General features: G+C 40.1%; 1 protein-coding gene across 10 annotated transcripts in view; it reads right to left on the bottom strand.

The window, feature by feature from the left end:
• plxna4 (plexin A4) overlaps positions 1-27,383 on the bottom strand; it is a 245,678-nt gene that overhangs the window by 81,879 nt on the left and 136,416 nt on the right. For 9 of the 10 annotated variants that reach the window (XM_040144316.1, XM_040144371.1, XM_040144380.1 and 6 more), the window contains 2 exons: positions 24,767-24,895; positions 10,053-10,153 (listed from right to left, as the gene is read on the bottom strand). In XM_040144316.1, coding sequence (XP_040000250.1) covers positions 10,053-10,153; positions 24,767-24,895 — 230 coding nt within the window. Of the gene's footprint in view, positions 1-9,828; positions 9,915-10,052; positions 10,154-24,766; positions 24,896-27,383 lie in introns of those variants that run through there. The other variant, XM_040144395.1, reaches the window with a different exon arrangement.

Raw genomic sequence — 27,383 nt, 5'->3', positions numbered from 1 at the left:
GTCATTTTAGCACTGTTTAAAACCAAATCCAGCTCTTCCACTTGGGAATATTAGGCTGAGCAGTGCATTACCGTGATTGCAACTAATTCTAAGTAGCTTAAGTTGTGATGCAAGGGCTTTAAAATCTTATAAGGTCTGAAATGTTTTATTATATGTATTCTAGCTGTTAGCATATAATGAATAAATAAATAAATAACGTAAAAACATACTGTAGTTTGTCAAGATACTGGCATTTGTGTTTTTTTTATAGGTAGATTTTGTTGTTTGTTCTTTATTCATTATTAGTTTCAGGTTATGAACAATAACACAATGAAAATATTTTCTCAGTCCTCTGACATTTTTTTATTTCCTCACTGACCAGAAATCTTTACTTATTCCTTGTCCTCGCATCTTGGCTCAGTCAGTGGGAAAGTTTATAATTTATTGATCACAAGTTTGCCTGTATCATGAATAAATGAGTCTGTTGATATTATCTCAGATATTTGTACCTGTTGTCACTGCTTTCTCCTGTCCGCTATTTTCTTTCACCAATAAACTTTATTTGTTTTAACTGTTATGTCAATAACATTTCCATCCAGTCACAGTCCATAACATCAGCAGTAGCTAAAACATGGCAAACGCTGGCAAGTTAACATGTACATAGCACACAAGCAGGCACTCCTATTATAGTGCATTTAAAACAGGCAACCAATAAACATACGTTAATTCCATTACATATGAAATGCCAGTCTACACACTCTGGCTTGGCCTTTCTTATCAGGTAGTGGTTTTACTTAATGTGGCCGGTCTAATATTAGATCTCACTCTTACTGATAGTGGGAAAACTCTTTTGGTGTAAAAATGCCTTTCCCTGCCGAGGATATTTTTCAAAGCACTTACAGCTATCTTCAGGGGGAGGCTAGTGGTCGCCACCACCAAACACAATGCGTCCTTGGTAGCATGCTAATTGTGGCACTGCAGTTTTAATTAGAATTAGTGTGGCATAACACCGTAATGAGCACACTGAGGTAACGGATGACTGTGAACACAGCGACAGGTAGCGGCAGTGCAGAATTAATATGAGCGAGAGAGAGAGAAGGGAGAGCAAGATAGAAAAACCATTCAGTGGATCTGCCAATTAACTTTTCCCTCCGAAAGGTTATTCATTTGACAGCACCAAAGATGTCCTGGGAATACAAAGGATTTAGAAGACAAAAAGCTTTGCAGCATGACTTGCGAGTTTTATCAGCCATTTTGTGTGTTTATTTATGACTTCTTGAACTAAGTTCTATCATCCTAATAAGCTTGTACATGTGTTTAACAACTGCTTATTAAGGCGTGATTGCGGGACTCCAGCACACAACTTCATAAAAGCATTTACATTTATCTTATCTGTTCATTTTGATAAAGCAGAGTCTACTCCAAAGGAAAACGTAAGAGGCATCCGTGTAAAATGTGACTGTAAGAGCGACCATTCAGATTCAAACCCATACCATTTTTAAGTACCCAGTGGTTGTTTGGGTCCACTGATTCATAAGGACTCCTCTGTATATCACAGTTTACCTCTAGAGGTTTAATATTGATTGTATAGACAGACCTTCTCTAATGAACGAGGAGAAGGTAGTTGCGTGTGGTCAGTGGCACAGATGATTTTAGTGTCCCCATTCCACTTCAGGGACAAGGGATCAATGTTTATGAGTGTTTGGGGGAAGAGAGGAAAGGAGTTAAAAGGCGTTGGAGATTGATACTATTTAAGGACAAAACACGCCTCTGAACACAAAATGCACTGGGATCTCATGCACACAGATCACGGGTGCACATGCATGCACAAGCAAAAATGTAACATAGGGTAAAGAGCATCAAAATACACACTGTAATTGAGGCATAAATAAATAAATACAGACTATGAGACGATTGACAGAAGCAAAGACACACACAAACAAGCTCACACAAACACAAAATTAAAGTGTATGATAAGCCTGCTGGGTATGGAGTAGGATATGAATGATAGTGAAGAGAGGAAGAGGAGGAGAAGAAAAAAAAAAGGGGGGAAAAAGAGAATATGATTTCAGCACTCTGGGAATATTACCACTATCGCAACCAAAAGCAGAGATTGAGATATGTCAAACCCATAATTAATGTGAAGATTTTGCAACATTAGCACCACTTGTTCACAATTGACACCGATATCAAAGAGTAATGTGAGATATTCTCAACATCCATGCAAAATATGACGACATTCATTTTGACAATGCTACTTCTCCAAATATGGTTTCCAATCTGTCTGGCTGTCACACGTGACAGATGCGGTGACAGCCTAGTTACCCACTTACAAATCTGACAGCTGACAGCTGGCATTAGGGGCAGTAACGTATCCATAACGTAGCTGTAACTTTTCTGACATACTGGCTCATTGCAGAAATGACTTAGCCTTGCTTGGAGGGACTGAAGTGCGAATGGAAACAACACAGGAAAATTAATATGCCATGTAAGCCTAGCTTTGTACTGTAAACAAACAAAAACAGTAAGACATAAAACCCCGGGGTTTCACTGAACGATAGAAGTATTAGCAAATTAGTAACGTTTTGACAATCACAGAAAAGTGATTTAAAATGACTGTGATTTACAAATACTATTCCCACTAGGTCATATACCACATAACTAGGATTTCATATTAAAATATAAAGAATTTACAGAAACTGTTTTTTTTCATGAACAGCAAAAAAAAAAAAATTTATAAATGGATGTAGATCGGATGGGATGTAGAAAAAAATGAGAAATAACTATGTATGTATCTATGGTTGTTACTGTATATATCCCTACACTATGTCTCTTAGATACTCCCTTAGAGGTAATATTCTTGAGGCTTTGATTGACAGAGTATGACATCCATTGTCAGTGGTAAAAGAGTGGAAAGAAGGGGAACGATGAAAAGAGGGGGCTGAGATGAGTGGAAACTTTCCTTTCACCTGCCGAGCTAGACGGGCATTAGCATAAGTCATGCATCCCAGCAGAAGAGACCATGACTCTTGAGTTTGATAGGCAAAGACAGTTTGGTTGACAGACGAGGATTCAGGTTTACTTGAACAGTTGCAGGGCTCAGGTTTCCTTGTGGGCTCAAAAAAGCCAACACATAAATTCAAAGTCAAACTTGTGAGTGATTATTGAAGACATTTGCCTTTATAAATAGATGGTTAGTGTTTGTCAAGGACAATGACTGCTATCTCACACACACACACACACACACACACACACACACACACACACACACACACACACACACACACACACACACACACACACACACACACACACACACACACACACACAGAGAGAACACAAAGCTGCACCATCCACTCCTGTTGATTTCCTCCCCTGTACTATTGATTGCTTTTCTCCTCTTCCCCTGGTGTTCTCTCGAACAGCTCTTCTCACCGATCTATAGAGTAAATAAAGGCAATGCTGATAGAGAAGGAGAGCGAAACGTAGAGAGAGAGAGAGAGAGAGAGAGAGCGAGAGAGCGCGGGCGAGAGAGAGAGAGAGAACGAGAGAGCGCGGGCGAGAAAGAGAGCGAGAGAGCGCGGGCGAGAGAGAGAGAGAGAGCTTGCTTGCAATTCTGTTTGCTCTCAGACCAGTGAGGTGATTTCAAGGTTGATTGGGAACAACAAACTATCTGGAAAAACACTTTGAAGAGGAACTGCATGCTATCCTTTACCTCAACGCCCCTCCTTTCAGCACAAAGTAAGTGTGTGTGGGACAGTGTATGTGTATTCCAATAGTTCCTTGAGTTTGAGTTGAACAGAAACAATAAAACACAGAGCAAAACCTATCATCTTCACTACAAAAGGACCAACAACCTACTAACCTCTATATATACAGACACACACACGTATACACTCACACACACACACAGATATAGATACATATATACATATACACACACACAGACAAATACACATACACACACACACACACACACACACACACACACACACACAGACAAATATACATACACGCACACAAATATACATACACGCACAAATATACACACACAAACATATATATACACACACACATATGTGTATATATATATTATATATACAAATACACACACACACACACACACACACACACACACACACACACACACACACACACACACACACACACACACATATGCATATATCATATCACCTGAAAGGGGAAGTGCACTCCATAAAATTGTATCTGCCCCAAAAATCCAGTATCGATCAGGCTCTAGTAAAGATATCAATGTTCAGAATACACTCAGCATAAAAGTGCATAGCGGAGTAACTTGTAAGCTGTACAAGTCTCTGTTATTCAATTACTTCCACTTTTAGAAGATCTGATGTCCATGAAATAAGTGCACAAACAATTTCCAGCATTGCAACCGCTGTGTATTGAGTAATTAATAGATTTATAATTATAAATTTTGAGTGTTGAGTTTGTTGAAACTTGTTAAAAAGGTGTTTATTCAGTTGTATGATCAATTTAAAAGGATGTAGTCTGCGGTGATGTATAGCTGCATTGCGTTATGCTGACAGGTGTCCCTTATATTTTGTCCACCCAATACAAATCAATGAGGCTAGGTTAAATAACACACGTGTCCACCTCTTTGTATAATGCAATACAGTTCAACGGCACCACAAATTGCAACCTCCACAATGATCATAAAGATGAATAAATGAATCTTTAACACCGTTTCACCAAAAACATTGAAACCCTCACAAAGGTAGGATTTATTGCAGTACTGTTGGATTAGAATGCATTAATGTTAGCTAGATGTACCTAATAAACTTACAACTGAGTGTATCTGTAATTATTCTTTTTCAGCTGCCAATCTTCTGTTTTATTTAAGTCACCTCTCGGAGTGACATAAATAAAAAGACTAGGTTAAAACCTAGCATATGGCTTGACTGCCCTTTACCTATTTGCTTCTCTCTGTACTCACATATACAGTATTAATGAAGCCGAATTCCAAATAAAGCTTTTCTCATTTACATGTTTTTTCTGTTTCTGCTGTAAGACAACGGAACAAGTATGAAATAGTGACTGATTTGCGGCCAATTAAAACGACATGTTAATCAGCAGGCACTTACAAACCCTTTAAAAGCTGCTGCTCTGCACTGCTAAAATCCTGATTTTAAAACTGTCATGTTGCCCGACACCTTACCCACAAGTTAAAGACAACAGCTGTGCTGTGATTTCGGCTGCATTTGCTTGTAGAATGATCTTTCAGGGAGAAAGTCAGAAGCTCATTCGAGTCTGTGTCAGTTGCCCTGCGGCCAATTGAATGAGACGCACAGAGAGGTGTGCCTGTGGAGGGAAAGGCCACCCGTGCGCTCGTGGGTCACCACTGGCGACTCTCTTCTATGGAAAGTAGCTAAAGTTTCCAAGAAGTCGGTAGATTTTTCAGACGGTGCTTTTGTGAAAAGGTGCTACATTGGCAACGCTGCCTGTAAACACCCCCCGATGATGCAATTTAAACTGTTTGCCCCAATTCATTTTGAAAGAGCAACGGCAACGGGAAACTACAACAGTTGGCTGGCTGACCAATGGTGTAACTTCATCACTGAGTCAATCATTCTGTCAGCGACATTCGCGTTTATAGGGCTGACCCCACTGTTGCAGCCAAAAATGTTATTCTGCTAAGATACTCAAGTGGATGTGAGAGGAGACTGAAGGACAAAGGATAAATATTTCTGTCTTCTGAATATCAAGTAGTTCAGCTCACACCGGATATGTTGTATTTGTTATGGCCGAGATGCCTGACGAGAAGGTCTTTGGGTTAGGTATGTGTGTGTTCCTGTTTCTGTGCATGTGTGTGTGTCAGAGCTACTCACCCAGGACAGACTTAATGCATTATTAATTCACGGTCACACTATCTTCCTAACAAGATAACACTTCTTTTCTTTCAACAACTTTCTTTATCCTTGAGCACATTGAAATTGGATACAGCCATACTTGTTGCATATTCTCTCTTGTTGCGCATTTCTCAGTATTATGAATGTTTGACAATTGATAAAAGAAGATAGAAGAAGAGATTGATGACAAAAGGAAAATGTAAAAATACATTCTGAAACTATTCTGAAAATTCTGAAGTAGTAAACTGAATATGTTTCCTCTGTATTTTCACTAAGATTGGCCATTTCTCTGTATGGACAGTTTTCTCTTTAGATGTTTTCAAGAACTGCTTGGATCTCTTCTATCAGGGCAGTATTCAGGCCTGTTAATGGTCCTGCACCACTACTGACCTCACATTACTGTCAGTAAATAAAAGGGGTGTTGAGAAAGAGTGGAGTGATACATACACACACATTATGAACCATTTTATCAGACTGCGGAGTTTACTTAGGGACAATCGAAAAATAATTTTCAAGGCCCTGTTTCAGTGTGTGTTTTTATGTGGCCAGACAACTAATTATTATGTAATTATCCTCAAGAAACCAGACAAAACTAACCTGTATGGAAAAAGTGGTGTGTTTATACAGAACATAAACGACTATGAGTGCAGTATATATGTATCTGTGTGAGAATCTATATTTGCGTGTATGTTACCTGCACAATCCGTCCACATCCAGCATAGCATTCATAAGTAGACTGCTATCCCACCGTCTTCTAACATTAGCCAGATTTTCCACACCCAGCCTGTCCCACTGAATTTTATCTGTCCATCACCATTTAATAAAATTTGTAAGAGAGAGGATGACAATAGAAATAGAAGGAAAAGGCTTACTTAAAATTGGAATCTTTTGATCCAAAGTTTTCCGCATTTGACACCTTGGCCTGATGATACTGGCAACTGTGGTCAGTTCTTTTTTTTCCCTCAAACTTAAAAAAGAACAATATTAAATGTATTTTAATATAGGCTGGAAACCACTACTACTAAACTACGTTATCGGGGACGCTTGTAGTAAGTGACCATTGAGTCTATTCTAGTTCCTATGCGACCATTGAGACTTTTTCACAAGGTGGGGGTTGGTGAGCGGTGAGGAGGGGGGGCTTTGGGAAAGGTAAACCCGTGGTCCTTTCAGTCACATTGGGATGTGCATTTCAATTGTGCTTGTGTGTGTAGCTGACAGGAGGTGTGAGCACATGCACACCACTCACAACCTCTCTTTCCTTTACACACACACACACACACACACACACACACACACACACACACACACACACACACACACACACACACACACACACACACACACACACACACACACACGTTTTACTGTATTCGTGGGGACCATTCTTTGACAACTGCATTACCTAGCCCCATCACAACTGAATGCCTGGCCCAAAGCCCTTACCCTAATCTTAACCTGATTCTAACCTGAACCCTAAAACCAAGTGTTAACCCTCAAACAGCAATTTAAAACTTGTGTGGTCCAGCATTTTGGTCCCCACAAGTATAATGGACTCCCAGTTTTCTGACCCCAATACAGTAAAACAAGCCCCCTCCCACCCAAACACAAACGCACACACACCTATAATCTCCCTCTCTGCACTTGTGATGGCCACAAACCTAGACACCTGAGATCAACTAAAGTGACATTTGGTTATTTTCTCTGTCTCTCTGGGCTCCACTCTAATTTGATACTAATTCTCCAGCAAGAGGGGTGTGCGTGTGTGTATGCCTGCCCTTGTGCGCATTTGTGTAAAGGGTGAGCTGAGGTGAGCCGATTCTATCAGGCTAAGTGTGACAGGCCAATCTGTGGCCAACCATTTGCTCTGACTGGGAGGATGTCCAGGGTGTTAATGGGTTTGTACTCACACAAACACACAAACACACACACAGAGAGAGAGAGAGAGAGAGAAACGCACATGCACACACATATCATATTCACATACCATCACACACGCTTAAGATGATTTAAATTGCAAGCACATTCCAAGTGGCAAATATCTGCACGATGGCTACTCACTGGTGGCCCTTAATTTAATTTTTACATTGATCCCGCTACTTCATCTTTGGCCAAATTATTAATTAATGATCTGCTAGAATCCATATGGTCTGCTAGAATACACCATATGGTTGATTTATGTTTTGTTAAGTATAGAGTGTTTAGAGATACGAGAAATTGTGACAAACATGAAACTTCTGGACTGATGAATTATGCCTTCATGCATGGATGTGTGTGTGTGTCTTTGCCTCCAACCTCTGGTTTGTGACCCATAACCCATAAGAGTGTGTCCTCTGTTTATTATTGCACCTTCTCTCCTGGAGACCTTAAACAAATTCATCTGCTATTTCTCCTTCCTTCACTCTGTTGCAAACAAACTTACTGTCTAAGACCCATTGTCATCCCTGAATTTTAAGTACAAAATTTAGAATATCTTCAGAAATACATGCAAATTAACCAATTTTGTATAATAAAAATATCTAATAAAATGTTGAAAGTTACTGAACGAGAAAAAAAAATGATTTCATATAATGAAATAAAAAATTAGTTCCTCAAAAAAAACCAAAAAACTCACCTGTACCTATTTTGCAGTGTTCACATCACCTGAATTAACCAGGAAATGATGGTTTTATTGCATAAAAAGGAGCTGATTGTTTCAAGTTTCTTATTCACAATGAGGAAGACAAGAGGGCTGCCTGAGAGCATCAGAAACGTTATTATCAAAAAACATATCAATTCCAAAGGCTTCAAGGTGTTATTGTTATCAAGATGTTTCATTTCACAGTCCTAAAACTGTTAAGACACTGCCAGGATGCGGTGCTAAGAAGAAACTCAGTGATAGAACTCCGTGAAGGTTGGATTGTGAAAAAAAAAAGACACGCAAGACATCTAAAGACCTTCTGGCTGACCTTGAGCAATCTGGAGCGGTTGTTTCAGTGGGTTCTGTAACTTTCGACATTTTATTAAAATAAAATTGTTTAATTTGCATTTATTTCTGGAGATATTCTAAATTCTGGTACTTAAAATTTAGGGGTGCCATAATTTCAAAAAGGACTGCAGATCTGTCAATTTATAACATTTCACCACTCTTTTCACAGATCTTCTCTCGTAGAAGCTTGTTTTCAAGATGATCATTGTCAGAATTTACAAATCTCTATTCTCCACTAATCTGTTTTCCTACCTCTCTCCCTTTGTCATTTTGCCATTTATTTCTTATTTTCTACATCTATATGTCCCATCCTCTCCTCCCCTGTCCACCCTCCTTCCCCTCTGGGTTTCAGTGTGTATGTTCCTCTCACAATCACACTGCTTCTCTGCCCTCGCCCCGTCCACTCAGTGCCAACGTGGATGAAGGTGCTAAATGTACTCATTCACACACACATACACACACTCTACCCAAGGGCGAGCACCAACACAAGAATGCACTTTTCAATTTAAAGTGGAGTGGGAAATCTCCCTGCCCCCAGCAAGCACTATCTCCCACTCCAATCTTGAGGGACAAGGGTTTGACAACAACTGGAGTGTGTGAGAATGTGTGTATCTGTGTTCATGTGTGTGTGTGTGTGTGTCAAAGAGACAGAAGCTTATAGGTAAAAAAAAAAATGTAGGAGAGAGAACAGGTAAGCAAGGCAGAGAGTGAGTCAATTTTATTTAATTAGGTAATCTCAGATCTCATTCAGCAGTTTCCTACAATAACAGAAGCTATCACTCTCCTTGTTTCAATGCCTGAAGTTTGGAGTGATACCCATTAGAGCCATGGAAGTGCCTGACAGTATCTGTGCTCTCACCAGGCCTTTGGTTTCAGGACTGGTAAATAATGCCAGCAGTTAGCTTTGGTAATGGATTTAAGGGGGACGCTGGCATGCGGCCAATCCCCAGGAAAGCAATCTGAGACTTGGCCTGGGTTGGTTAGAGGAGCCTCAGAATGGATCCAGGCGTCACGGAGGTAGGGAAGGCTAACAACCCAAATACAGGACGCCCCAAACTGTCTGGTTAGTATGTTGGGAGGCGTCACTGAATGAATGGGAAGGAAGTGAGCAAATAAAGTATGTGTTTGTCTGAAAAGTTAAAAAGTAAGAGAGAAGTAAAATTGTGTATCTGTGTTTGTATACACAGTATGTGTGAGTACAAGTCTGGGACAGGAGCACTTACATGTTGTGCAGGACACACCAGCCACAGTGGGGATCTCCTGATCCAAGACATTCACTGCAGGTTGAGTACTGACCACAGGCCTCCACTGGCACCCTTGACAGCTGCAGAGAGATATACAACAATGATTAAAAACTGTGAAGAAAGATTTAAAGTTTTTTCAATTTTTTTTCTATTCATGAATGGACTGAAGATGAAATGTAGCCAAATACTTCAGACGACCTCTAAAGCATAGGCATGAACTTGTTGCAAAGAGATACTATATTTTAAAAGCATGTGTAAGTGGAGAAGTGTACAGTGATAGTTGCACCCTTTACTCAAAACACAGTATACCTTGTTGCTCCATTATTGTCTGCATTCTGAATGACCAAAACCAGATTTAAACTAATATGTAAATTGAGATTGCAAAGTATTTTCTATCAGGACAGATTTTAAAAAGAATGTTACTGCTTGACAGTTTCCATCTTTCGCCACTGGCTCCATATGGGAAATGTGGCAGCTTAGGACAGCAGTCCATCTATTATGATACATAGCAATGCCAGTTCAAATTGGCATTGACTGGCACTGATTGGCATGGGCCTTGAGTGACCGAGCGCAAGGGGCAAAGCTGAGGTAGATATCAGCTGTCTCCTCCTCTTGTCACCATGGTAACAGCTTGGTGCAATAATATGTGTTGCTGGCACTTTTGATTAATGTGCCGTCATTGGTGGATAACCGCTGTCACTCAGGCTGCTCACCGATGACAGCTGGGAAAGCGAGACATCATCATCAGTGTGGGACCGATATTGGGTTATGATGAGGGTAAAGCTCTGTGTGTGTGTGTGTGTGTGTGTGTGTGTGTGTGTGTGTGTGTGTGTGTGTGTGTGTGTGTTCATGTTTGTATGTGTGTCTGCAAAAAAAAAGGAATTTCAGTCTTGAAATATGAGTTTTTTGATGAAGCTGAGCAGGTTTTTGTAATCCAACTTAAACAGAAGAAGAACTGAGGCTGTTTTGAGAGCAAAGGGAGGCCCTACTCAGTATTAGTGTGGTGTTCCTAATAAAGTGCTTGCTGAGTGTACCTACAGAACCTTAAGTCAGAGGTCAGAGCATGCAGTCAGCACCAGTAAAGGTTGCTGGAGATGAATGGATTAATTGCCCTTCTCAAAAACACTATAGCAGTGATAATGAGCACTGAGGTAAGTTCACCTTACAGTAGACCACCTCCAATAGGTTCTTTTGCATACTGGTCTCTGTTAATACCTCCGGATATAAGTGATGCAATTATACATCTCTTCACAGCACATTTTACTGACTAAATTTTATATTTAAGGGTGTGAAAAGGACTGTAATTAAACCATTTAATGTAGGGCATGACTGAATGTAACAGGAGATCAGAAATGCCTATGCACAGTGGTATCTCTAAAGCACAGCCTGGCACTGACGGCAGTCCTCTCTGTTGGATACGGACTATCACACAGCACATCTCTGCCTGACAGCCTCACTCTCTCTCAAATAAAAGCACACTAAGTCCATGCTACAATTTTGCACATGCTCATCGTGGAAGTCATGTGTGTACAAGAAGCACAAGAGCTACAAAGATGCACATATTGTCACTGAAGTCAGATACTGACACAATGGAGATACTCTGGAAACACACCAGTACCTCATTCTCCCTCTTGCTCTCTACATTTTTGTCTCTTCTGTGTATCTCTTCTAGTACTATAAATAGCATACTCAGGCAGCCATGTGTACATGCACACACACACTGACACAGATTCAGACAAAGCTGAATGAATTCAGAGTGGGTGTATCTCCTTGCCAAAGTCAAGAGGAATCTTGCATGCTATAAAACAGATTACAAACAATGCGAGTGCATCTTTGTGTGTTAAGAATAAGAATAAGCAGGTATGCTTTGCCCTCCCTACAGTGTACAGGCGTATTTGCATTAGGTAGATAAAGGGAATGAGTTTTAGATGGAATCACAGAGATAGTGGTGCAAGTGTGTGAGCACATGATCAAACTCCACGCTGATCCTCATTGCATCTCACATGATAGATTCCCTCCCTTCCTGTCACTCTCCAACCAAGCCTGCTCCTCCTCCTAAGGTCCAACCCTGCCTCAGCCCACTGCCAGCTAAATAATGTACAAGTCACTGAAGAGAAAGGCCATTGTGTTATCCTATGGAGGGATTTCAGCTGCCAAAGCCTTATCATGAGAGTCGATGAAACCACAATCTTCCTGTGTGCACGTGTGTGTGCCTTTGTTTAATCTACGTAACCATGTCACCACATCGAGTGGTTTGTCACCTTGTGATCTGCCATAAAAGTTAAGCACCCAGACAGAACTGTAGCAATCAATGCCACCATTTCTTTATAATTTAACACTTCATCGGTGGCAGATATGCTGATACACACACCACCCACATGTACACACGTAATGTATACAAAAACACACTCAGATTTAGACTTTGTAGGGAAGGGACCTTCTGATGCCTATCGAAGCCTCAGATGCCTGCATCTGGGGAAATGGCTTTCTGAACAGATAAAATACAAACACACAAAGACAAACACACACCACAGTCAGAGCCCGGCAGATGCAATGGGTGCCAATGTGAGTCCTCCGTTCCAGAGCGTGCATCCTGATATCATTCATCTTCCTTCTGTCTCTGTCTGTCTGTCTTTCTCTGTCACTCAGATGCTCTGAGGTGTGTAAGATCATACATTCATCATCTCCAGAGCCTCCGTTCTCTAACTCGCTTTTTTCTCTCTCCCCCTCTCTCTCTCACACACACACACACACAAGCAGGCAACACTTTTTTCCCCTCTTTTATCAAAAAAAAAAATCAAGGGATTTGGTGGCTAAACGAGCCAATGCACCCCTTGTCTCTCTCATCTCGATATCACATTCATTTCATGCTGTCTTCTTCGTGGGCTTTGCCAAAGAGGCAACCATTACGCCTCACCGTCTCTTCACTATGGCTGCGCTATCATATCAGCAGGGATAAATACAAAGGATAGGGTGCATGGCATTTCTAATTCCCTCCTGTTCCAGGTGAGCAAATGACAGCCATTACAGCCTGCACTCTCCCTCTCTTCACAATAGGGAGAGATGGAAGCTGCCGAATATAATCATGCTTTTAAAAAAGGCAGCGATCACAGGAGTACTTGATGCCTTAATGTGTGGGGGGAGAGATTTAGACGTACTTGATCATTTACTGTGATGGCACATTAGCATTAAATTATATATACAGTATATGTACAGTAAGTGTGTGTGTGTGTGTGTTTACTGTATCTGTACGAGATCAGTATCAAAGAGAGAGAGGGAGTAAGTGTATTCAGAATTACCTCTTCAAGATCTTCATAACTACACTGAGGTACACTTGATGAAGCTTGACTTTGTTTTTCTTTCCTTTCTCCTCTCTCCTCTTTTTCTCTTGGCCTCCTCTCCTCCTTACATAATGCCAGAGGCCTTCAAGTCAACCTGCAGTAAGTGATCATTTATTAAATCTGCAGAGACTTTTATTATCAACTAATTCTTCTGCCTCATCTCTATTCCTCTCTTTATCCTACTCTTTTTCTGCCCCCTCCACTTGTAATTAAACAGGGATTCCACCTGCAGCCAAACTTCACCGCTCCAAATGAACAGAGAGAGGGAAATTAAAGTGATGGCCTAATCCTGCTTTACAGCCTGTAGGGCACACTGAACTTCTTATCGTTTCTCTTCTTCCTCCAGGCTAGTTTTGTCTTTTTCTCCTTCCCTAGTGTGAGTTTGTTCATTAGTTCAGCACAATGCTGGCAGTGTATCATTACAATTGGTGAGGAAGCAGACATTAATAAGAAATTATTTGATTGAATGTATGTAATCTAGTGTTATTTTGTCATTTTAACACATTGTAAGTTAGCAATGTTGTGCATGTGTCAAAGACAAATTGCTGCTCATGACAGTAGTAATCTCCAATTGAATATCCTCAAGTTTCACTGATGATCGCAAGTAAACCAGCTACAATCATTAAGTCTGAAGTGAAATCTTAATCACATAGATGACAGTGGATATGAATAATAATTACTGACCTGCTGTTATCACGACAGCATGTCTTGGAAATAGAGGCAGGACCGATAACCTCCACCATCCATATTTCCATCATACTTATCACCATGTGTAGTGTTTCTACAATCCCTAAAACTCATGCTCTTTAGGCTCCCTTGGATAATATACAGTATATACAGATGTGACTGAAAGTGTTGGTACATCTGTTGTATGCTCTGTTTTTCCTGGAAAGTGTTAAAATTAAATGCTTTTGTCATGCATACCTGCGTGCCTGACAATATGCCACAAATAAGCCGTGAAAAGAGATGAAGTCTTGCTTATTCTAGAAATTTATTATAAAATGCCATGTGAAAAATGATTGGTACCCATTAAAAGTGGTGATAAATAAGCAAACTGTAGTGATGTTTCAAGCAGATTATTATCTTCAGTATCACAGGTGTCTTCAATCTTATAATCAGACATTCAGCCTATTTAAATGGAGAGAAGTACCAGTATTGCCCTGGTTTCAGTGCCTTCCATAGATGCTCAGTTGGATTAAGATGAAGACTCAGGCCAAGATGGATTGTGTTGTTTGGTATCATTGTGTAGACCATACTTAAAATGGACAAGAGAAGAAAAAGAAGAGAGTTGTCTGAGGAGATAAGAAAATATTTGGAGAAAGTATGGTCAGGATAAAGGCTACGAGACCACCTGCAAGCAGCTTGATGTTCCTGGGACCACAACTGCAAATATTAAGACGTTTAGCAAGAGTTTGCGAAAATACATGTTGACAAGCCACAGTGCTTCTGGGAGAATGTCCTGTGGACAGATGAAACAAAATAACAGCTTTTTGGTGAGTCTCATCAGCTCTATCTTCCAAGAAGAAAAAAGGAAGCTTTGAAAGAAAAGAACACAATCCCCACTGTGAAACATGGCGGAGGCTCAGTTATGTTATGGGCTTGGCTATGTTGCCTGGCTGAGTCTGGCACAGGGTGCCATGAATTTGTCCAGGACACAATGAAATCAGAAGATTATCAAGGCATTCTGGAGCAAAACGTACTGCCCAGTGTCAGAGACCTCTGATTCACCGGCAGGTTATGGCTCTTCCAACAGGATAATGACCCAAAACATACATCTAAAAGCACCCAAGATTGGATGAGAAGGGATCATAGGATCATTCTGAAATGGCCTGCTGCGTGTCCTCATCTTAATCCAACTGAGCATCTATGGAAGGTGCTGAAACCTTAAATTCTGGTCTGTTGCTTATCTTCTCAATCTAACACTGGATGTTTATTAAAACTGTCATTTATTCCTTAATTCATTTACTGGTGTGGGAAATCTCTGAGTGGAACACAGGAGACATCTGTGCTTGAGGTGTGATGCATACCCACAGCTGTAAGCTGTGAGACCAGCCGGCAGCCTGGACCAGACACTGAACCTGGGTCTGGACTGCCACAATGTCTATCTGAACCCATAACCTCTTCACAACTACACATCCATCACAGCGAGAGTCTCCCGAGGATATTTCGAAACCCCCACTCCTTCTGGTTGCCTCTCCTCATCCAAACATGTTGTCTTTTCCAAAATAACCTGTTATCTCAAAATAAAACAATGCTATTACTCTATTACTTTTCTTTTTGTTTTTATTGAGTAAATTTGTACTCTTACTTGTATTCGAAATTTGCTATAATTTATTGCGGAGTTCTGCAAGTTGTAAGTCTGTTAAACTCATGTCTTAGTATTTCCATAACCTTCTTAGAAAAACGTGTTGTTCAATCTCATTTTATCACCTTAGAATCAGGGTGTCAGATCTTTATTCATTGTAAATATTCAGTAACAAAATACTTTTATTTAGGAACCTGTCTTAACAGATATACATTAAGCATGTATCATCTTGCCTGTACTAGATAGCGCTCCCAGAGGGGGTGTAAGTGTGACACTGCCCCCAGGACGGCGAGTCTACCACAGCATGTCCAAGCATCTCTCTGAACCTCTTGCCCAAAACTTTCCCTAAAAAAAGGTTAATGGAATGCAACTTCGGATTTCCTTTGTTACTAATGCCTAAGGTGTCCCATACTGTCCACCTGCTGTGAGGACTCTTCATCTCCACTCCGCAGCAGCTGCATCATCATCATCTTCTTGACTCTTGACTCTGCCACACTGACTCAGCTGGTACTATTCCAGAGGCATGCAAGTAAATTCTTTTCTGCTAACTGGGTAATTTAAGAAATTCCAACTGGTACCTCCATCTAAGCGTGGTTCTAAATTTACCACAACTTTTATAAGCTACTTCCAGTGATGGTCCTTTTGGTTTATTGACCTGTTGCACGATTTACCTGCTATAGCCGGTTCTATATACATCAAATCATTCTCTGTAGCATCACTGTATGTTTGGTTAGCATTTTGTTGTGATATTGTTGTGTCGTTCTCTGTTAGTAGTGTGTGCAATAAATGTTCTACGCAAAAAGTCTTTTTTTTTTGTTAACTTACTTTCAGTCACTTTATGTATCCGATTCTTTGTTGCTTTTTTTTAACCTAAGTTCAAGTTAATTCTTTCCTTAAAAGTTAATTTGTGTGTTATAGACATTCTTGATTTATCACCAAAAGCAATGGGTTATTAAATAAAGTAAATGATTCAGTGTAATATTTCAGATTAACCCTATATTTCCCTGAATTAAGCTAACCTATCCTACACTGGTGTCTGTCTCTCTCTTTCTTTCTTGTCCTCCTGTGTCCCACCTCTCCAGTTGAATGGAGGACAGATTGACATGGGAGTCAGATGAAGCGAGGGACACATCAACAATCCATTGCCTCGTCACAGTTGACGCACCACTCAATCCGTCAACCACTAACCAACGGTATTATATCATGAACTCAGTTAATAGAGAGGGCTGGTGGCTGCAAGTGTAATATTGTTTTCATTTGACGTTCTAAGAGGTCAAATGAGAAAGCCATCCATTGTGCTGTCAGAATCTTCAGCGCATGACAAATTACTTGGATACATCTATCATTTTCACTTATCTTTCTATTCCTAACAAGGTAAGGCCCTCCATACACAAAGGGAAAAAAAACAGTTAAACAAGCTTGAAGCAGTTTAATAATAGTTTACAGATTAGAATTTCCTGCATGAAGCATACTCTGCTATATTTTTACCATCTGTCATCTTTGGTAGTTCTAAGCTTACCAAATAAGCAGCGAAAAGCTGCAGCATGCTAAGCTCAGCAACAATAAATTCACACAACCCAACCTGCCCTAACATCATGCTCATTACACTATCAGTCCTCAGTGCTTAGGGCGTGATGGAGGTGAAAGTAAGGTGCATTTAAGGTGTAGGAAGATGTTTGACCCCTTGGTGCACAAACAAGATATTAATTTAGTCTGTAATTCAATTTCTCCCATTGGCAGGTCCAAAACGTGTAGCCAAAAACACACACACACACACACACACACACACACACACACACACACACACACACACACACACACACACACACACACACACACACACACACACACAGTGGCTAATTATGCAAGGGTTGCATCATCTTGTCTTGGGGCATAGCCTTGGTAATAAGGCCTGTATTACGCAGACAGCGTAATAGTCACAGAAGATGCTGATAATGACTCACATGAATGACAAATTTTATCAGGTGCTACAGGGTAATGGGTGTGCAGATTCACAACTATCTGCAATGGGGAAAGAGACAAGAATACAAGATTGAGAAATATGATGAGAAATAGAGAGAGAGAATGAGGGAGAGAAAGAGAGAGAAGACAAAGGTAAATCTTCAAAAGGGACTTTGAGTGAGCCAAGAGTTCACTCCAACCTGTCTGACCCACTTCTTTGACATTTTTCAGAAGTGTGTCAGGCAGCGATGGCTGCAATGTATCAGCTCTGTTCACTTGCCTTATTAGACTGCAGTAGCCTGCAGTTAAACTGGGACACAGCATAATATGCGCATCTAAACACCTTCATAACTCACAGCCACACACTAGAGCGGTGAGGAAGCCACACTGTAAGGGATGCAGTAAAAAGTTTCCCGCTGATAGAAATTAAAGGATGCTGGTTTTACACATCTTTGATGAGATGCGAAGACGCGATACTTCCACAAATTGGCTTGTCGGATTCCCCTCGGGGGGTTCAAACAGAAAAAAGCATTTGACTTTGAACGATCTCATCCCACTATAGTACACATTTTCAATAATTCATACTTACAGATCTGCATTTGCTACGCTGAATATAAATAATTCAGCACCACGAGTGTGGCGGTCACAGCCCTTTCCAGCAACAGTTTATACGCTGAATGTAAAAGCCACAGTATATGTTGAAAAGGATTACTTTAGCAAGAAAGCCATGCAGGAACATACCTGATGAAATCTAATTACTGACTGACTGAACAGTTGCTGCTTGGCAGGGTAAGTTTGTATGTTTCTTGGGTTGCTGGAGGGTAAAGGTATGACTGTGGAACATTTGAGGAAGGACTGAATGACTAAGACACAACAAAAACAGCTTGAACTGCTTTCCAATGCCCTGTAACCTATGTCAAGTTTCAGCACAGCCAGTCGCTGAGTAATGTGCTCTGGTATCGTAATCATATTCAATCAAATTTTTTTCTCATGATCAGGCCCAAACAAAAGTTGTTTTTATCCAATTTGACTAATAAAATTTTACATATACAGTTGCGCAAAATGTGTGGTATTAGGGCTTCCAACATGTACATTTAGGGATGGAAAGTCATGGTGCTTTGTATTTCAGAGCAAAGAAGGCCATTAAAAGAAAGCCTGGAGGATTAATGCAACTAGATGCCTTGGTGCCAAATAAAACATCTTTAGTTGTTTTAACAACCATTTTTGGTCCTCTTAATGCAGAAAGCGATATATAATAACTGAAATAATTATGGAATATTACCATCTATCTTATTCATCTGTTGCTCAACCACACATGAATTCACACATATAGTTGAATGAAACGTCTCTACATGGTCCCGTACAAGTAAACATACATTAGACATATCGGCACGACAAATACATATACACATATAAATATATATATATATATATATATTTATATATATATAAAACAAATACAAAACTCTGTATCCCTGAGTAGTATAATATTTAAAAACCACTGTAGATACAAAAAAACGTGTATTTTAAATATAAATGAGAGGGCAAGGTGCTTGGCTTTGTGTTAAAAAGTTTTCAAGTGCAAGGTGTGTGTGTGTGTGTGTGTGTATATATGTGTGAACGCATGTGGATGTTAGTCAAGATGTGTAAGACACAGTGTACTGAGCAGTTTCACAACTGGTGGATAAAAACTATTGCACATTCTGGTGCTGCTGGCTTTGATACTGCGGTATCGTTTGCCAGATGGGAGGGGGGAGTAAGGGATGTGAGAGGGATGGGAGGAGTATTTGACGATGCTGAGAGCTTTGTGGAGGCAATGCTTCTCATGTGTGTCCTGGAGGTGTGGAAGGGAAAGTCAAGGTATACAAGGTCTTTTTAATATTCATTTTTCCCGGTTTCAAATGGCAAACTTTATTTATTATAGATGGACAAAGAAGAACCTGTAAACTAAAATGGTACCATATCTTATTCATATTCTCCATCTCATGCAATAACCTTTGTGCTAACTTCCCATTCCACTGTTGACCTCAATAACTATTCATCACTTCAAACAAGTATTTTTTTCTCTACAATAAGTTTAAAGCACTGATTAAAAATGAACCGTCTGTGAGTGTGCGATTTGTACTTTTAATTTACATACTGAAATAATGATGTAATGACCCCAGCGACAACACCTCATTCATTCTAGCCAGATATCCTCATTGTGGTTGACAGATTAACTACTGTTAACAGGATAGTAACATAGTAGTGAACTACAGTATCAGCTCATATTAACAGTGGAATTGACCTGTCCCTGTCACTCAAAGTGACCCCCTAACATCCATAATTATGGTCCATTCTACAATCTGACTGTTCTCTTTATACCAGAACATCTATTTAACCCCCTAATAAGATGACTTGTGTCTGTGTGTGTGTGTGTGTGTGTGTGCGTGTGAGTGTGAGAGAGAGAGACAGACAAAGTGTGTGTACAAGTGAGAAAGAAATACAGAGAGAGAGAGAGAGAGAGAGAATGATCCAATTAGAGGACAGCCAAACACTGGATTAATGAGTGGGTAGGGATGACAGATTACTCTTCTAGTGAGGAATGGTGAAAAAAAAAGAAGAAATGGAGAAGTGAGGTATGACATGGGGTAAAATGCCAATGGGGGTGAGAGAGCGTTAGAAATTAAATAAAGATAGAGAGAACGGAGATGAGGAAAGAGGAGCAATAGACACAAAAGGCTGAATCCTCATTCGCTTTACAAATCCCCTTAGAAATGAATACGGCTTGCAGGAGCAAAAATCTATAATCCTGAAAGAAAAACAAACCAAACAAAGACGACGCAGTCGCAGGATAGAGGAAAGAAAGAAAAAAAGAGATTTCAAGCATAGAAGAAAAATGAAATAAATGAGGAGAAAATGTATCAGATGACAATACAATGACATAGATCTCTATCATATTTTTTACAGTATACAATTCTGAATGGGTGTGTGTGTTAGTGTATGGCTAGCTTCCCTCTCGAATGAGAGTATAATGTGACACAGAGGGTACAGTCGGTCACAGTGTGACTCTCAGCATGATGCCCTGTCACTGAAGCTGGATTTATACTACTCCATCAAGGTGTTCCAGTGGATATACCACATTGTAATTTATTTATAATTATTTATAGCTGATTTCCGCAACGCTAATACAACACTAAAAGAATGTCAAAAATTATCATACTGTGTCATCCTTATAAACCCTAAGTAACCGTATTTACATCCCTTTATTTTGTGATGGAGAGTGAGAATATCAAAAATATCAAAGTCAGCGCTGAAAATGACTTTACTACCTATATCACAAAATACAGATTTGTCCGCTGCTTAAGAAAAAAATACTGAGCCAGGCAATCATTATATAACTCAAGTAATTATGTTTACTTTCTTTAACTCACTTTGCGATAAAGAGGGATCATTGCAGTGAGGACAGAAAAGGAGATGATTAAGGAGCCTTTTGCAACTTCATCCGAGATGTCTTGACTATAAACTGCTGGGATCAGAAATATGACCAACTCAAGATAACCAATTACACTTTAATGGTCTCTACATGGTCTTTGTAGTCTCCATACCTGAAACATGTAGTTCAACACTTGCGGAGCTTCAAAGTGTCTGCCGCACCATTTGAATATAGTATGAAATACATGAAGTATGAAAACAGTAAAAAAACAAAAACACAGAAATAAAATGCAAAATACAGCACAAATTTCTCCAATTTGCATTATTTATAATTACTACATTTTTATCCCTATTTTTGAGGTCATTTCTTTATCCTTCAAGGCCACTGTCTCTCCTCCACCATCAAAGTCTAACCTTCACTGTCCTGTACTGGACTTTGACACTGATCTCAGCCTCCTGTTGTGGGCCTCCTCCTCTTCTCTCTCTCTATCACGTGTTTACTCTCTCTGTATTTTTCCCTTGCTCCATCTATCACAAACACTCTGAGTGTCTGGGTATCACACACACTCTCTGAGTGTCTGGGTCCCAGGCCCCAGAAACAGCAGGTGGCCTATTGCTATCGACCAACTCTCGCTGCTTTAATGGCATTTGCCACCGCTGGGAATTCAGAATGTGCGTCTGTGTATGTGCAAGATGATACTGTAAATGGCTGCACTGATCCAGCAAGTAGTACTGCACTGTATTTCAAAACTCTTGCAAGTGAGAGAGTCACAAGTAAGAGATTGTAACATCTGAACTTAGCTGTGCATATGCGGTGAACAAAGAGCAAACCCAAGATATTCAAGATGACATTTATATCTGAATACTGGTCAGCTTATTGTCAGGGAAAAATAATATTTTATCTGTATCAGGACCACTAGTTAGTTAATACTGATTAATGCATGGTACACATTGGCAAATTTGATTGTTTCCAGAACCCTGTTTACACCTGGCATTAACATGCACCTTGGCTGATCGAATAACAAGTGGACAGCACTAAACCCAAGTGTCAACGGCCACCAAGACACATTGTGATCCGATCACTCAAACCACTTCCCGGGGTGGTCTGGGGCGCACTTGACCCCGTATCTTTTGTGGTACAACGCTAATGCGTGCTGATGCATCACAGACAATAATGTAATAGTAGTTAGATATAGGCAGTAACAAAATCTGAACACAAGTGGTCAGCCGGACACTTTGGAGACGCATGATAGACAAAGGTGTAAACAGTGATGTGCTTCACCTGTCCACTTGTGTTCAGATCGCCTAAGGTGCATGTTAATACCAGGTGTAAACAGGGTCTTAGTAACTATCTTTCGTTGCATTTCTAGAACATTCTGTGACCCACTTTGTCATTTGATAAAATTTGTTTTGACTAATTAAAATCAGGACAGGCGCTAGCGGTTATAAGGCCCTGTTTTTAAGCTTTCGGAATGTGCATGATGAATTTACACAAAGACACGTGACGGTTTCAGTTAGAAAAAATATCAACATCAGTCAAATGAACTATAGAAAGAATCACTTATCAGTTATCAGTCTTTCAATACCTAGTAAAATTTTTTTGAATGAACATCAAAGTTATAAAGGGTTTTAATGGATTGATGTTTTATTCATTCACTACATTCATCTCGTTCTGTAAACCACTTAGCACTAAATGAGTGTGTGTGTGTGTGTGTGTGTGTGTGTGTGTGTGTGTGTGTGTGTGTGTGTGTGTGTGTGTGTGTGTGTGTGTGTGTGTGTGTGTGTGTGTGTGTGTCTGTGTGGACTGGAATTAAGAACATATTTCTGTGTGTTCTGTGTGTATATGTGTTGTGTTCATTAAATGCTTTCTATATTTGTATGAATGGTAATTCCCAGATGTTCCTCCTAAACAGTTAGTGGAGATCCGCCCTCTAACTAGGCTAATGGACTAATTACCATGAAGGCCTCACACACATACATGCACACACGCACACACATACATGACCACTATTGGACAACAAAACTCATGTTTCAATATAAGTTAATTGGCATGCAGATTAAAAATGCTAAATTTGTAACTATTTTGGGCGATAAGGAAAAAATGGAAATCAAATTTTCCTAATAATTCGTCTTTTATTCTATAATATCTTTTGTAAACCTAATTACATGCACTGCAATACAAAAGAGAAAAAAAACTTCATTCTCACATTGCTGGTAAACAGATTTGCACAAAAGAATAGTAACTGGATGCCATGATAAAATGGCATCGTAAATGTCCTTATTCTACTAACCCTTTTCCCTTTCTCCCTCTCCCTGCAAATTGACTGACTGAGGCCTCAGGAGAGGCAATGAGAGCTGTTTTCGAAAGGGCACCTTCAACTCAATGTCTGTCTGATATTTGAAGTGTAATCAGGATAATCTGGGCACTTAAAATGTGCACGCATTTGCACACACAAACAAACTGCGCTACACATTAGTAAATACTGACACTTTCCTGATGCCAGAGAGGTCTATAATCCTCTGGAAGCTACAGACAATATACAGGGATAACTGGGCTATCGCTGCCAACAAAACAGCAGTGGCCTTCTGTGATTACGGATGGCAGGAGATAGAGAGGACAGAGAGAAGGAATGTTAAGCATATTACCTGTTCTTCAGAGTTTTTGCAATATTATTTCTAATCACATTAATAATGGACAACGAACAGTGCCAAACTTAACTGAAAAGAAAGATGCACCATGGGTTCGGATTTTGCCTCAGTAGCTTGAATACTAACCCTTAAACAGTGCCTTGCTGGCAAGAGAATGTGTGTGTTTAATGGTCAAAGCTTGTGTGTTTACAGTTACGGTGTTGAAGAATTAACTTTAAGGATAAGGACTCACTTAGGCTAAGTTCTCTGTAAGCACAATGAACAAGTGAGAACTATTTGGATGTTTCAAGAGAAATGAACTAGACTTTCATCACTTGTTGTTCACAACTCAATCTAATTTACAGTATATTCAGTCATTAGAAGACTAAGTCACTGTACCTCTGAAAAGAGTTGCCCGTACTATTAATCTAACATTACATCATATTCAACATGTTTAAAATATAATGTAAATACAGGCTTTTCACTGTGTCTTTTAGTGTGTAATATAAAGAGGAAGTGAATACCTAACAGTGTCATAGGAGAGTATTTGCATCTATCTGAGCATAGCATGCGTGTTACGGATTTTCCATAGTGCTATTTTAGCAAGGTTGTGCCTCTGATAGAGGTGTGTCCAGTCTCTCTTTTTCTGTTTCCATTACACAGAGTGCAGCTATTTCGCGCCACATTCCATGTCATCAAAGGCACTAAGAGAGATAGTGTGTGTGTTTGTGTGTGAAACTGTCTGCGCGCAGACATACACACCAGCACACACAAGTGGACTAAGACCACTCTCCTCTCTCCCTATAATTCAGCACATTTATTCACTCCAGCTCTACCCTCATAGTCTGTTTCTATAAAAGTCATAGCATCCAGCAGTCCATCTTATCCCTTTCTCTCCTCTAGCCAGGCTGTAATGAAAACCTCTCCATGCTACAACAAAGGTTATTCTACCCTCTGACATAAGAAAATGATAAATGCCAGTGGTAATGATATTGAGTCAGCGGGGGGGGGGCTTCTGATGTGTATGTTTGTGCGCGTCTGACCTGTGTCTCAGACATGACATAGAGGTAGTGGTGGTCAGAAGAAAAGGCCATGTCTCTGAGGATGGGTCCATTCTCCACCGCCTGCACCGTCTCATACTGCAGAGCACGAGAGGAGCCGTCTACCCGGATCTGGAAAAAATGCAGAAGCACATTAAGAATGACTTTAACATCTTTAATACCAAAGATTTTTTTTTTTTTTTCTTTACTGATTCAGCAAAATATGGCTGAAAATGCAAAATAACTGCATCTTTGTCTAAGATGCGGCTATAATAATTAACATCTCATATGGGGGCTGTGAAGTGCCTTGGTCAGGTTCAGTGACATTTTTTGCATTTGGTTCAGGTTTTTTAATTCAACAACCTTCAAGTACACTATGTTACCATTGCTATCCCAGATGTAGTGAAGACAACAGAAAAGCCGGTAACACCTGTTTCATCCCAATTTTCTTTCACGGTATCTTCAAAGTAAGTATTTTTCTTGTTCATTCACAAGTTACTGTGTAAATAAAATGGACCATGTAAATGACAGGGTTGAAAATATAACGTATATAAAAAAAAGAACAGCTGAGATAAAAAGAGAAAGTGAGAAAGAATAATACTGTCTTTCACAGGAGGGACTTGGGAATGAAACAAAGGTGGTGTCTTGAACAACAAAGTGTGCAATTAGGAACCAAGGTATCATTAAACAGGTTCTTTTAAACATTATTATTGGCAAAATTGCCCATCTCAGGATTTTCCCATACTTTATGACTTTCAGTGCTGCATGTGAGAAGCTCATCTTTCTCTATCCCAGTTTCATCCATTCAAAAGCGATTATGTTACTTAGGCATCAGGGCAAGAGGTGTAGTCTTTGGGCCCGTAAGTGTGTTTACTCAGCAGAATGTGCATGGAAATGGCCCCACACACACTTGGTGGTGGGAAAGAAATGATCTGGGTTGTGCCTCAACATCTGCTTACATCGTCTCTCTCACACACACACACGCACGCACACACGTACGCAAAGGCCTGTGTGGGCTTGCAGACAGGTGTGATGCAAGTCTTGTTAAAGTTGTGATGACTCTTGGTGGTTCTTTGTGCTCCTCAGCACTTAAGGGTTCACAAGTAACAGGCACAAACAGGAGATAATTGGACAGGAAGCAGATGGGCGAGCAGACAGGTGAGTCACTTCATGACTAATTATAATACGCTGATGACAACAAATGTTGTGTTCTCTCTGTCAGCATTTCATTAAAAATACCTTTATGCTGGTCTACCTAAAGCTAAAGTCTCTTTGAGGTCAAGAACTGGGCTTAACTTGTGCTGCATCCTGCTAGAACGGGAGCCGGGACCTCCCAAATTGGGACCAGCACCTAATTTGATTGGATCTGGCACCTCCTTTGTCACCATCAAAATCTGTAAATGAACTTTTTCTAATATTTAATGTTATCTGTTCTCCCGCTCCATGACTTTTTTTTGTCTCCTCTGACCTGCCGGAGCATCACCCTCTCTGTGTTTTGGGACCTCCTGATTTCAGAATTAACCACTGTTCAAGAAGCCTCAACTGTTCTAAGTAGATACACTGAACCCTTTGAGAAAATGGTGCTGCCCCGACTGAATACAGACCTTGTCATCTTTGTTAGGGACTGGGTGATATTCATTGGAAGGCATTTATATGTTAATTCAGCCTTAGCTTTTAAGATTTATTGTTAACAAAAGACCGAAAAGTCAAATCAAAATGATTAGAAAAGACAGCTTTTGTATGCACCATGGGTCATGAAGTTGCACTCTGTATCTCTCAAGGCATCATTTTTTCCATCATAATCAAGCTGTAATGGTGAATGTCTGTTTTAGGAAACACAGTTTTGCAAGTGCTATGAATGTCAGTCACTTACACCTTCACTTGATTCTGCATCATAAACGAAACCAAATAATCAACTGCTCTACTATAATCCAACTCTTCTTTGTCTTTGCTTAGACAATCCACCATTGTATCGTAAAGAAAGAAACTTGAGTACACTGAGTGCAGTTTAAGCCCTGCCCTACTCCTGCTTTTTCTACTTATATCAAGTGTCACAACATGACATTTCTTTAAGCAGGCAACATCTTTGACCCTGATTTCACCCTACTCTACCTCTTTCTTTGTTTCTCAGTCATTCTTTCTGTCTCGCTCTGCCTCCTGCTTGGTTTGTGTAGTTATCTTGATCTCAAAGAACCTTGAGTTCTGTGTATCAAAGCCTCACACACTTTCACTGGGAACTATTGTATGCACTAGGGTCAGCTGCAAAGAAAAGAACAGAAGGCAAATAGGAGATAAGAGTAAGAAGAGAGGGAGGCAGGAAGAAAGAAGCCTCCACGCGAGCCAGGGCCAGATTCAGCAGGTGGGGTTATCTAATCTGCCCTACCGAGCAAGTTAATTTGAGGCGCTGTGCGTATGCGCACAGTATACAGCATGGCTGTGTATGTGCATGTATGGAAAGATATGTGTGTATCAGTTTAGAGAGAAGTGTGGAGCCAATTGCTGAGCAGACTTAAAGGGCAGACAGTCTATGGCAGTGGCTGAACATAGAGTTTTATTGTGCTGGGACAGATCCACAGTCACCAGGGAACAGAGGGGCATCAAGGGGAAGGTCCTGTATATT

Source organism: Xiphias gladius, chromosome 2 (genome assembly GCF_016859285.1).
Source record: "Xiphias gladius isolate SHS-SW01 ecotype Sanya breed wild chromosome 2, ASM1685928v1, whole genome shotgun sequence".
In the NCBI taxonomy this organism is placed as follows: domain Eukaryota; kingdom Metazoa; phylum Chordata; class Actinopteri; order Istiophoriformes; family Xiphiidae; genus Xiphias; species Xiphias gladius.
The sequence above is the reverse complement of the archived record's forward strand: the minus strand, read 5'-3'. Positions and strand labels throughout refer to the sequence as shown.